The 12125-nt window shown below is 42.5% G+C and overlaps 1 protein-coding gene across 50 annotated transcripts in view; it reads left to right on the top strand.

Moving 5' to 3' along the window:
• The window catches only part of ARMC9 (armadillo repeat containing 9), a 180867-nt gene that overhangs the window by 22852 nt on the left and 145890 nt on the right, over nt 1–12125 (top strand). For 45 of the 50 annotated variants that reach the window (XR_012421558.1, XR_010580129.2, XR_012421552.1 and 42 more), the window contains 2 exons: nt 2493–2585; nt 6782–6806. Coding sequence is in view for 27 of the 50 variants with exons in the window: in XM_074010479.1 (XP_073866580.1) it covers nt 2493–2585; nt 6782–6806 (118 nt within the window). In the remaining 23 variants the exon portion in view is untranslated. Of the gene's footprint in view, nt 1–2492; nt 3549–6781; nt 6807–12125 lie in introns of all 50 variants that reach the window. The other 5 variants (XM_074010493.1, XM_074010494.1, XM_074010490.1 and 2 more) reach the window with 1 other exon arrangement.

The raw sequence follows: 12125 nt of genomic DNA on the forward strand, positions 1-12125 counted from the left end.
ACTCTTTATTAGAAGTTTTTTGTTGTTGTTGTTTATTCAAATTTGCTGGGACATTTTTATAGTCTCTCATTCCTTCCTCTCTTTTATTTCTTTAACATATTAAAAATTTAGGCCAGGTGTGGTGGCTCACGCCTCTAATCCTAGCACTTTGGGAGGCTAAGGTGGGCGGATCACCTGAGGTCAGGAGTTCCAGACTAGCCTGGCCAACATGGTGAAACCCCGTCTCTACTAAAAATACAAAAATTAGCCAGGCATGGTAGCTAATGCCTGTTATCCCAGCTACGCCGGAGGCTGAGGCAGGAGAATCTCTTGAACTTGGGAGGCAGAGGTTGGGGTGAGCCAAGATTGTGCCACTGCGCTCCAGCCTGGGTGACAGAGCAAGACTCCGTCTCAAAAAAAAACTCCTTGGCTTCCTTGCTCTAATTTTCCTTCTAATTTTCCTCCTATCTCTGACCATCTCTTCATTTAACAAACTGAGCCACCACGCCCAGCTCAGAAATGTTCTTCTTCTCAGAGTTGAAAGCACAGAAAAAGTAAGAATGGTCAAGAAAAAATATAAGTGACTCATGTCCAGAGAGGCTTTATTTCAGTCTCATCCCTGTCATTACCAGAGCATCATAAAGTAAGTAATTACATTGAAAACACATATTTGTTGGTTATACAAAATAGTAGTCAACAACAGAGCAATCTAACTGGAAGTCTGCATGTCCCAAGCATTTCGTTTTGTTTTTTGAGATGTAGCAGTCCTTTCCTGAGATTCTTCTCTGTGTGGTTGAGCATAGACTACCTTGAGTTGTAGCACTCGGGTGATTTCCCTAGGGCTGCCCTAACAAAGTACCACAGGCCAGATGCCTTGAGACAGCAGACATTCATTGTCTTACAGTTCTGGAGGCTACAAATCTGAAATCAAGGTGTTGGCCGGCTATGCTGTCCCTGAATCCTAGGGGAGGATCCCTCCTTTCCCCTCCCAGCTTCTGGTAGCCCCAGGGGTTCTGTGACTGTGGCAGCATCATTCCAGTCTCTGTCTCTATCATCATGTGGCGGTCTTCCTTCTGTGTCTGTGTCTCAATTTTCTTCTTCTTGTAGGACACCAGTCATATTGGATTAAGGACCCACCCTACTCCAGTGTGACCTTTATCTTAACTTTAATTACATCGGCAATGACCCCATTCCCAACGACCTCATGTTCTGAGGTACCAGGGGTTAGGATTTCAGCATGTATTTTGAGGGAACACAGTTCAATCCATAATGACACACATGTTATAAACAAAGTTATCATGCAGTATAAGGGAATTACACAATTTTTTAAAAATATAAGAACTCTGTGATTGGGCATGGTGGCTCTTGCCTGTAATCCCAGCACTTTGGAAGCCTAAGGCAGGTGGATAACTTGAGGTCAGGAGTTCGAGACCAGCCTGGCCAACATGGTGAAACCCCGTCTCTACCAAAAAAAAAAATACAAAAATTAGCCAGGCTTGGTGACGCTCGCCTGTAATCCCTGCTACTCAGGAGGCTGAGGCAGGAGAGTCGCTTGAACCTTGAGCCACTGCACTCCAGCGTGGGTGACATAGCAAGACTCTGTCTCAAAAAAAAAAAAAAAAAAAAGAACTTTCTGCTCCTCTGGCAGTATTTTTTCCAGAAATCAGATGACATACTGGCTAGAATGATTGGGTGGGGGTGGGAGGCGTGGAGGAGGTTACAGAGCTGGAGAGGCAGACAGTGGAGAAGGATGGAAAGGTCCAAGGGCCATGGGGCAGCATCCAAAAGGATGGTGGGTATGCATTTTTAGTGGCTTAGCTGCTTTTTTTGTGGAACTTCTTGGTTTGGGTAGAAGATATTTCTGTATAAAGAGTATAAGGAAAATTGTCCTGAGACAAAGATAGTTACTTGTTATGTTTTTTTCTTATTTAAGTCATTAATTTTTTCTTCTTAATAAGCATTATTTGAGATAAATAATTTATTTTTAAAGGATAAATCATGTTAAGACTATATCATAATTCTTGACATGATGGGGTATTTGTGGCAGAAAATAGCTTCTGTCCTTTTTTCTTATCTAGATGAGGCTTGTGGAAATGAGTCCCTTTCTTGGGGAAAGTCTCAGTAACTTAGTGATAATTGTTTGTGTTATGCCTCCCAGTGCTGTGCGTGCCTAGACTGTACTGAACTATTTTTGGTATGCAGCCTAATAAGGTTCCTTGTCACGATTGTGTTTAAATCACGTGAAATATTCAAATCATGTTCAGGGTTATTTTTTCCCTGTTTATGAAAGAACTCTATTTTTTCTTCCTACTGTGGACACTTGAATCTTCTATAAATGAGTTGGTCAGATGTCCTAAACCTGTTTTTCACAGCCTCACATCACTGGCAAGACATTTTGCTTTTGGTTTCAATCACTGTGCAGGGTTTTTTGGCCTAATGACCTCAACTTGATGATACTGTTGGTACTTAGTAATCTAATGTTTGTGTTTTTGTTCCCTTGTTTTTTTCTTTAGGATTCCTGGACTCCAGAGTTAAAGTTGAAGTTGGAAAAGTTTCTAGCTTTAATATTTAAAGCCAGCAACACGCCAAAGCTTTTAACAATATATGTATCCTTTTGAAGCAAATAGAGACCACCTATGGTTTTAGAGCAGATTTTATTTAGAGTAGCACACTGGCTTAGGTTGCCTCATTAAATAGGGATAATTAATAGTGTTGCTTTCATATTTACAAGATCAAAGAATCATTAGTGGCAGGGCCTATAGAGATCAACTTCTCTATCATTAGGTCTCTGAGACTTTCTTTTTGGCGAGGTCTTATTTTGATGTCATGTGGCTAGAAGCTGTCTTGGTAGAAAAGAAAGTTTGTCTTCTTGTAAAAGAACTCCTTGGGATAATTGTCCATTTGCAAAATATCACTTAACCACTTTTAAGGCCTTCAGGCCATGGCATATGGATCAGGTAACAATCTAACTTGTCATTCAAATTGGGATTTCTTTTTAAATAACTTTATTGAGGTGTAAAATCTACCCATGGTAGGTGTACAATTTAATGCTTTTTGGCAAATGTACAGAGCTGTGCAGTATCACCACAGTCCAGTTCAAACTGGGACACTTTTGAGAGTAAAATGGGGCACTAACTGGACAAAGTGCCAGGGTGACAGGTGTAAATAGAGCCCGTTTCAGGAAGAGCAGAACATGAGGTCACCCAACCCATGGAAGACTCGTTTCCCAAAGGTTATTAGTCTCTAAAGACAAGTGTCTCCTTTTATTCGGAAGAAAAATGTATCCAAAGTTATTTCATAACAAGAATATAATGTTTTGAATCATAAAATTGGTGATTGTTTTGTTTTATTTCATGAAAAATATAGGCTACTTTGCCACATAATACCTTCTGCTTCGTTTCTAACTCTAAAGCATTTGACTTTCTTGACCTAATTGAGGTTTTTTTGTCACTAGGATTCTATGCTGCTTTTCTTCTTGAGCTTCCTAAGCCTTCCCTGTTGCCCGTCTTCAGATTCCTTAGCCTGGCCTGAGCCAAACAGACTGATCTACAGCTCTCCTCTCTGCCTTTGTATCCTTAAGGCTTTTGTTTAAATTCTTCTCTTTACCTACATACCATGATGTTGGCGTATCCAATCCTTTTTCTTCCTAGAGTTTCATATACAGTGGTTTTCAATGAAACTAGAACTTTTTCAATTTGACTTATAATTATTTGAACATGCTTTTAAAAAGTGTTTCTCGGCTTAATTTTTTTTTTTTTTTGATACTGCTCCTCTTGGAGCAGGGCTACCCCATAGGCAGTGTGCCCAGAGTAGCTCAGCTTAATAATTATGGGTGCCAATATGTTAAAAATCTAATCAAAATGATTTACATGGTAAATCATATTAGTTATATTAATAATATATCAGTATATTCAAAACAGTAGCTTACTGGGCCCTGTGACTCATGCCTACAATCCCAGCACTTTGGGAGGCTAAGGCGGGAGGATCACTTGAGCCCAGGAGTTTGAGCCCAGCGTGGGCAGCATGGCGAAATCCCATCTCTGCAAAAAGTACAAAAAGTTAGCTGAGCCTGGTAGCGTCCACATGACTGTGGTCCCAGCTATTTGGGGGAGACTGAAGTGGGCAAATCACCTGAGCCCGGGAAGTTGAGGCTGCATTGAGCTGTGATCGTGCCATTGAACTTCAGCCTGGGCAACATAGTGACACCCTGTCTCAAAAAAATAAGAATAAAAAAAAATCATAGTACCTATTTTATAGGAAGATTATGAAGATTGAGTTAATACATATAACTTGTATGAAACAGTCCAGTATATAGTAAGTGCTTGATAACTGTTAGCTATTGGCATTAGAGTTTTTAAGTACTTGTCACCTTTCATCCTGTTCTACATGCTTTGAAGCATATGCTGAAATATAGCAGGTCACTATAAATAACATTCTAATATTTTCCTTGTTACATGAAAATATTTGCAGTTCAGTTCAATACATTAAGCTTCTGCTATGAGTCAAATATTGCTCTAGGATTTAGGGATATAAAGAAAAGGCCAAGGTGTAATTCTCTTAGCCAAATTGGAGCTTTGGACAATAAAATGGAGTCTGTGAGGCAAACACAGGAGGGATGGGAATTACAGGTAGAGGAAACAGCCTGTGCGAAGGCACTGAGACAGTGCCTGGGAAACTAAAATAATTTAATATTGCTGGAGCAGAGTATTGACATAGGCAAACTCAGAGACTAGGCAAGGCCTAGGTCATAAAGGTTTATGCAAAGTCCTATAAGGAATAAGGAGCCTTTGAAGCATTTTAAGCAGGAGAATAGTTGTGTTGCAAAAAATCACTTTTTACTTCCTGATTATAAAATCAACTGTATTACTTATACAAAGTTTGGAAAGTACAGAAATGTATTTGATACAGACATACCCCCAAATTGTAATAAATGTAGGTAAATGTATGTGTGCATATATTTCTATGTATTTTTATCAAAGGAAGAGAACATTGTCCCATATCATTAAATAGCCTTCAAAAGCAGGTTGAGTTCCCTCAGAGGTTTAAACAGAGTTACCACATGACCCAGGAATTGGAATCCTAGCTATATACCCAAGAGAAATGAAAACATACATATGTCCACACAACAATGTGTACACAAATGTTCATAGTAACATTCATAATAACCAAAAAATGCAAACAACCCAAATGTCTATCGTCTTATGAATGGATAAACAAACAGTGGTGTTACCCAAATGATGGAATATCATTTGATATTATCCAGCTGTAAAAAGGAATGAAGCACTGATTCATGCTGTAACATGAATGATCCTTGAAAGTGTTATGCTCACTGAAAGAAGCCAGTGGCAGGGACCAGGTATTATATGACTCTATTCATAACATGTCCAAAAGAGGCAAATCTGGAAAGACAGAAAGTAAATCAGTGGTTGCCAGGGGCTGGGGAGAGCAGGGAAAATGGGAGTAACTGCCAGTGAGTACAGGGTTTCTTTTGGAGGATGATGAAAATGTTCCAAAATTGATTGTAGTGATGGTTGCACAACTCTGAAAACACTGAAAACCACTGAAATGTACACTTTATTTATTTATTTATTTGTTTATTTATTGAGTCAGAGTTTTGCTCTTGTCCCCCAGGCTGGAGTGAAATGGCACGATCTCGGCTCACTGCAAACTCCACCTCCTGGGTTCAAGTGATTCTCCTGCCTTAGACTCCCAAGTAACTGGGATTACAGGCACCTGCCACCACACCTGGCTAATTTTTGCATTTTTTCTTTTTTTGAGACGGAGTCTCACTCTGTAGCCCAGGCTGTAGTGCAGTGGCACGATATCCACTCATTGCAAGCTTCGCCTCCCGGGTTCACGCCATTCTCCTGCCTCAGCCTCCTGAGTAGCTGGGGCGACAGGCTCCTGCCACCACGCCTGGCTAATTTTTTTTTTTTTTCCCCAGTGCAGATGGGTTTTCGCCATGTTAGCCAGGATGGTCTCAGTCTCCTGACCTTGTGATCCATCAGCCTCAGCCTCCCAAAGTGTTGGGATTACAGGCGTGAGCCACTGTGCCCGGCTAATTTTTTGTATTTTTGTAGAGATGGGGTTTCACCATGTTAGCCAGGATGGTCTCATCTCCTGACCTGGTAATCCACCCGCCTCGGCCTCCCAAAGTGCTAGGATTACAGGCGTGAGCCACCACGCCTGGCCTGAAAGGTACACTTTAAATAGGTGAATTGTACAGTATGTGAATAAAGCTGTTACCAAAAAATTGAGGAAAAGTTTAAGACAAATTAAGGGAAAAGAAACATGTTAAGTAACTGCCTTCAGTCATGCAGCCAGACATGTGGGAGCTGAGATTTGAACCCAGGCAGTCTGGCTCCAGTGTCCGTGGTCTTAGCAACACTGTGCTATGCTGTTTTCACCTCAATATCAGTTTCCTTAGGATCAAGCTTTCAATTGAAGTTAGAGTTGAAGTATGTATAAAATCACATTTCCATTTTTAGTAGAATGGCTTGGTAGCAGTCGGGAAGGCCTTTGGAAGGGGATAGGAAGGGGATAGGAGGCTTTTGAAATAGTGCAAGACTTGAATTCAGACAGTGATAATTGAGATGGGGAGAAGAGGACTTGTTTGGGAGTGAGTCCGGTGAGTATGGAGAAGTTGCTTAGCTATTTATAGCAACAGGCGGAGCTGGCCCTCCCGGCCCGAGAACTCTGTTTCACCATGCTGAGGTGCTTTCTCACATTGGCCACAGGAAGTCCGATACCCCAAGTACTGTTCCCTGGATGCCTGTTTTCCTGAACAACTTTTTCATCCCAGAAGGAGAATGGACAAAGTAACAAAGGTAAATCATCTAGATTTAAATTTGTCTAAAAACAACTTTACCAGTTCAGGTTTTAAGTAGTAAAATCGGTGCAAAGATGGAGAGAATTCATGATTTTGGCTTTAAGAGTTTAAATATTTATGAAAGGCTTTGCAGTCATATTGATCTGCAGTTCCTTGAGGCCCATTTTCAGGAGGGCCAGTATTGTTATCTTCGCCTTATATATCAGATAGCTAAGCCTTGCGGAAATGAAGAGAATCCAATAATGTCCCAAAGGGAAGTAACTGCAACAGCAACACATTTTCCCTAGAAGGCATAGGGCGGCATGGATAAGGAGAGAATTCTTTTAATTTAATTAATGTTAATTATTTTAATATGTTTAACTTTTACCTTGAACTAGTCAACTGGGGTCTTTGAAGACATATGGAGTGCCCATTCTTATCAAGCATTTTCCATTCCAAAGTAGGAATTCCAGCCTTCAGTTTGTAGCATAAAGTGTTATTTTTCCATGGTCAATCATTTTTACCAGAACTATTCACTTTTGAGTAAGGTGAGAAAAAGTATAGTTAATATGAAGTTGGTGGCCACAGCTGGGGCACTGTGCCTCAATTTTGCCTTTGATACTACATTTTGAAAGCTGCTTAAATGATGATGCTGGGAAGGGCCTGTGATGGCGTGTCATCCTTCTGGTGAATGTTGATGGCATAACCCTCAGTTTCCAGCAGGTGGAGTGTGACTACAGGAGATCTTGTTCCATGCACCAGCACATTTGCCCTTTCAAAGCAGAGTCATGTCAGAGAGGATTTCAGAACTTCCTGCCATTGCTTTTTCCTGTTTCTTTTTAGGGAATGAAACTCTTTTAAAGAAAGGAAGCATTAATTAGTAAATTATTTAGCTCTTTGCTCACCAGGGAGTTGGCAGTTGAGCAGTGGGGTTTATCAACCTCAGGGAGAGCTTGGGTTTGGGTTTGTCACTCAAGATGGCTTTGGCAGCATCAGCCTTTGAGAAGGCTTTGGATGCTTGGTTTCGCTCTTGGTAGCCTCAGGCATCCCCAGCTCAGCCATTCTAAGTGTGCTACTGGTTCTGCCAGCCATGCTGACCCTTCTGTCCCTCAGAGGGGACAGGCCCTGCTGACCCTTCATGGAGGAGCAGGGCAACAGATGTGGCCCTACAGGATCAACCTAGACTGCTCCAAGGGTCACAGGAGCACCCTGAGTCTTGGAGCTCCCCAAGGTTGCCCTGTCCCCAGCACAGTATGTGGAGGAAGAGTCCCAGTCTGCATCCTCAGCCCTGCAGGCTGCTCTCTCAGTTCTAACCTGGGCCCAGGCCTTGGCCAGGGTGCATTGCGGGCCAGTTTGCTCACATCCAACACAGCTAGTATCTTCAACTGGGCTGGGAATTTGGATCTCGCCCTGCAGCTCCTGGAAATGCACCTCAGCCTACTGTTCCATTACTGCCTGACAGACCATCCCGACTTGGTGGCACAAAACAACGACATTCACTTACGATGGTGGTGATGAGCCTGCATGGTCTGGGAGCTGTGGGCTCAGTGAAGCTGTTCTCCCTCAGCATGTCTATCCTGTGCAGTCAGGTGGAACGGGGTGGGGCCAGCTCCAGGCACTCACACGCAGAGTGGTGATCGGTGCTGGCTGTCACCTGGGGTCTCAGCAGGGGCCCTTGACGAGAACACCTCTGTGGCCTTTCCTTGTGGCCTGGGCTTCCTCCAGGCATGTTGCCTGGGTTCCAAGGATGAATGTCCCCAGAGAGAGCCAGGAGGAAGCTGTATCACTTTTTCTAACCCAGCCTCTGAAGGAAGTCAGTCATTTCTACTGCATTCTGTTTCATGCAAGTGAATTACTTAGGGCCCCTCACCTTCAGAGAAAGATTACATTCCTCTTCTTGATGGGAAGGAGGTTGTGTCAAAGACTGCAGGCATTTTAAAACCGCCACCACACTCTGCATCCCTGGACCCTAGAGAACCGCCTTAGTTGTTAGTTGAATCTGCCAGGTCGCTGTTCTGAACTAGCCTTTGGACTCCCAGGCGGCGGGGGGGGGGGGGGGGGCGGGAAGGTGGTGAGAGACTCTCCCTGGTTCCTGAGTTTCTGCCGCTCGTGTGCCGCTAGCATACACTGCATTTTTGAGCACAGCTTTTTTCTGGGAGCATTATGTCCATCTGATAAGTGGCCCAGTTTTGCAGATCAAATAAACATGGGAAGGGGAATGCAAATAAAAGAGCTGTGTTTCTCTACAGGTTTTTAATGTTGGAATTTCAGTAAGGAGACCAGTTTTTAAGCCTTCTTTAGGGTTGATTTTAACTGAGTTTTCTGGAAGCCAAGCAGAATGGCTGTGGATTTGAGTCTCACAAGCAAAGTGCGTCTGTGGCGGAGTGAACTCTGTAATGCGGTGTTGCTATGGAGACTGGAGATTCGTATTTGGGGCCCAGGCATGAGAGTCATTTGTCACCCCCTTGTCTCTTCATCCTGCAGCTAAGGCTGCAGTAACCAAAGGCACAGACATGCCCCCAGTTTAATTTAATTCTAGACTCAGGCATTGTTTTAAATGAAGTGGTTATGTGATATCATTGTTCTGTGTATCTTGATAGGAAGTTTTCATGCCTAAAGTGAGATTGCCATAAGCTTTTAAAGAAGGAAAGAAAGGTACTTGCAGCAGAAACGTCTCTCAAAAGGAATTACGTTTGAAATGTTGTATGGAATAAAAACAGGTTGACTATATAGTAACATCGGATTATTATTTTTACCTAGTCACTTAAAAAGGATACAGAAATAGTATCTTTTGGCATTTCTAGCATGAATTGATTCAACCCTTTCAGAAAATGAGCAGTTGATCATTTTTCTGGAGTTTGGAGCCCTAAACAGTATTTTAAAAAATAATGACTCATATTCATAAGTTATATTGTAACTTTCTTCATCTAGTATCTGTGGATTAGCAAAGTAGCAAAGAGATAATTTTTATCTGAATAAAAACAGGAAAGAGTATATCATTATAAAGACAGGGGTTAATTTTAGCTTTTCACAGTGGGTGAGAAAAACAATTCAATATTTAAAAGTTGATCATTTTGTCTTGAGCAGCCAATTAAAATCTCATTTACCCTTAAAAAAAAAAATGCAGTGCCCTAAGTGAAGTAGAAAGGTTAAAAAAGAAAGTCTCAGTGACAGGGGAGATATTTACATCACTGTTATGTCAGTAGTTTGGGATATGAAGAGTCTCAGTAAATTTCACTAGCATGACTAACATGGTTTTATTAAAATAACATAAAGGTTATAATAAGACATCTCCATTAAAAGTTGAGGTCTTGCCACTAGGCGTGGTGGCTCATGCCCGTAATCCCAGCACTGTGGGAGGCTGAGGTGGGAGGATAGCTTGAGGCCAGGAGTTTGTGACCAGCCTGGCCAACATGGTGAGACCCTATTGCTACAAAAACTAAAAAAAAATTAACCAAGTGCGACGACGCCCATCTGAAGTCCCAGCTACTCAGAAGGCTGAGATGGGAGAATGGTTTGAGCCCAGGAGTTGCAGCGAGCTATGATTGCACCAAAGTCTGGCATGGTGACAAAGCCAGACTCCATCTCAAAAAAAATAAAATAAAAAAAGAAGAGGAAGTTGAGGTCTTGCATGGCAAGGCATCTTGGCTTAGCTCTTCTTGTCTCATAAAACTTTTGACAGGGAAAATAGAAAGTCCTGTTTAATGCTCTGAAATAAAGCTGATGTGTTTGAGCTGTCACCCAAGTAGCTTATAGTCATGGACAGGTCTTTTAAAGTATCTGCGAGGTAATGTCTCTGGGTAGCAGGCTGTCCTCCTAAAGAGTATACAGTTGTCCCTCAGTTTCTATAGGGATTGCTTCCAGGACCCCCACAGATAACCAAAGTCCAGAGATGCTCAAGTCCTTTATATAAAATGGCATGGTATTTGCATACAACCTACACACGTCCTCCCATATACCTTAAATCATCTCTGGATTACCTATACCTAATGCAGTGTAAATGCTGTGTATATTGTTGTTATACCGTTTTGTTTATGACATGAAAATGATATGAAAAAAAAGTCTGTATGTGTTCAGTACAGGTGCTTTTTTCCCCGAATATTTTTGACCTGAGGTGGTTGAATCCACAGATGCAGTACCCATGGATATGGAGTGCTGACTGTATTTGAAAATGGTCACAAACATTTCGGCCCTATTACCTGCTTCTCTGTTTCCAGTAGGCTGCAGGCAGTTTGGCCTTTTATCCCTGAGATGTGCCACACTTTGAAATTGTCGTAAATTCTGATTCTCGGTTCCCAAGGCAAAAGTTCCACAGATAATCTCTCTATGTTTAGCAAATTGCAGAATGAACTTCTAGGGGAAAGGGTTCCTTTGTGCAGTCCAGAGGGACTGCTTTGGGGACATTCACATTGGTGGTTTGGGAGATCATTGAGCCTAGCTAATGGGTTTTGGTACTCGATCCATCATGTACCACTTGGTCTGTGTTGAGAAAGTTTGCATAGATGTTCTCCAATACTTACTACTGCAATATGGGATTATGAATACTATTCTGTAGAATTTTCATCTTTGGAAGTTTTAGCTTATCTAATTTTGAACTATGCATATATATGAAAAACTTTATTTGTATTTATTTACTTCTTTGAGACAGCTCTGTTGCCCCGGCTGGAGTGCAGTGGCATGATCTTGGCTCACTGCAACCTCTGCCTCCTGGGTTCATGCCATTCTAGTGCCTCAGCCACCCGAGTAGCTGGGATTACAGGGGCGTGCCACCATGCCCAGCTAATTTTTGTACTTTTAGTAGAAATGGGGTTTCACCATGTTGGCCAGGCTGGTCTCGAACTCCTGGCTTCAAGCAATTCACCCGCCTCGGCTTCCCAAAGTGCTGGGATTATAGGTATGAAGCCGCCATGCCCCATCTGAAACAATTTTTTTTTTTTTTTTTTTGAGACGAAGTCTGGCTTGGTCGCCCCAGCCTGGAGTGCAGTGGCATGATCTTGGCTCACTGCAACCTCCTCCTCCCGGGTTCAAGCAATTGTCCTGCCTCAGCCTCCCGAGTAGCTGGGATTAAGAGAGTGCACCACCATGCCTGCTAATTTTTGTATGTTTGGTAGAGACGGGTTTCCCCATGTTGGCCAGGCTTGTGGTTTGGGGCAGTGCTACCTCCTTTCGTCTAAAATGTCCTTCAAGAAAGAGGGCAGGTGGTGTGGGCAAAGAATTGCTAACACCGATGGGGATTTGCCTGTTTCTGCCGAGACCAGGGCGGCTTGGCTTCAGTGTCTTTAGGGCTGCCCACTGGGGGCTTCCGAGCTGACAGTCCTAGAGCCTTCCAAGCTACCTG

Source organism: Macaca fascicularis, chromosome 12 (genome assembly GCF_037993035.2).
Source record: "Macaca fascicularis isolate 582-1 chromosome 12, T2T-MFA8v1.1".
In the NCBI taxonomy this organism is placed as follows: domain Eukaryota; kingdom Metazoa; phylum Chordata; class Mammalia; order Primates; family Cercopithecidae; genus Macaca; species Macaca fascicularis.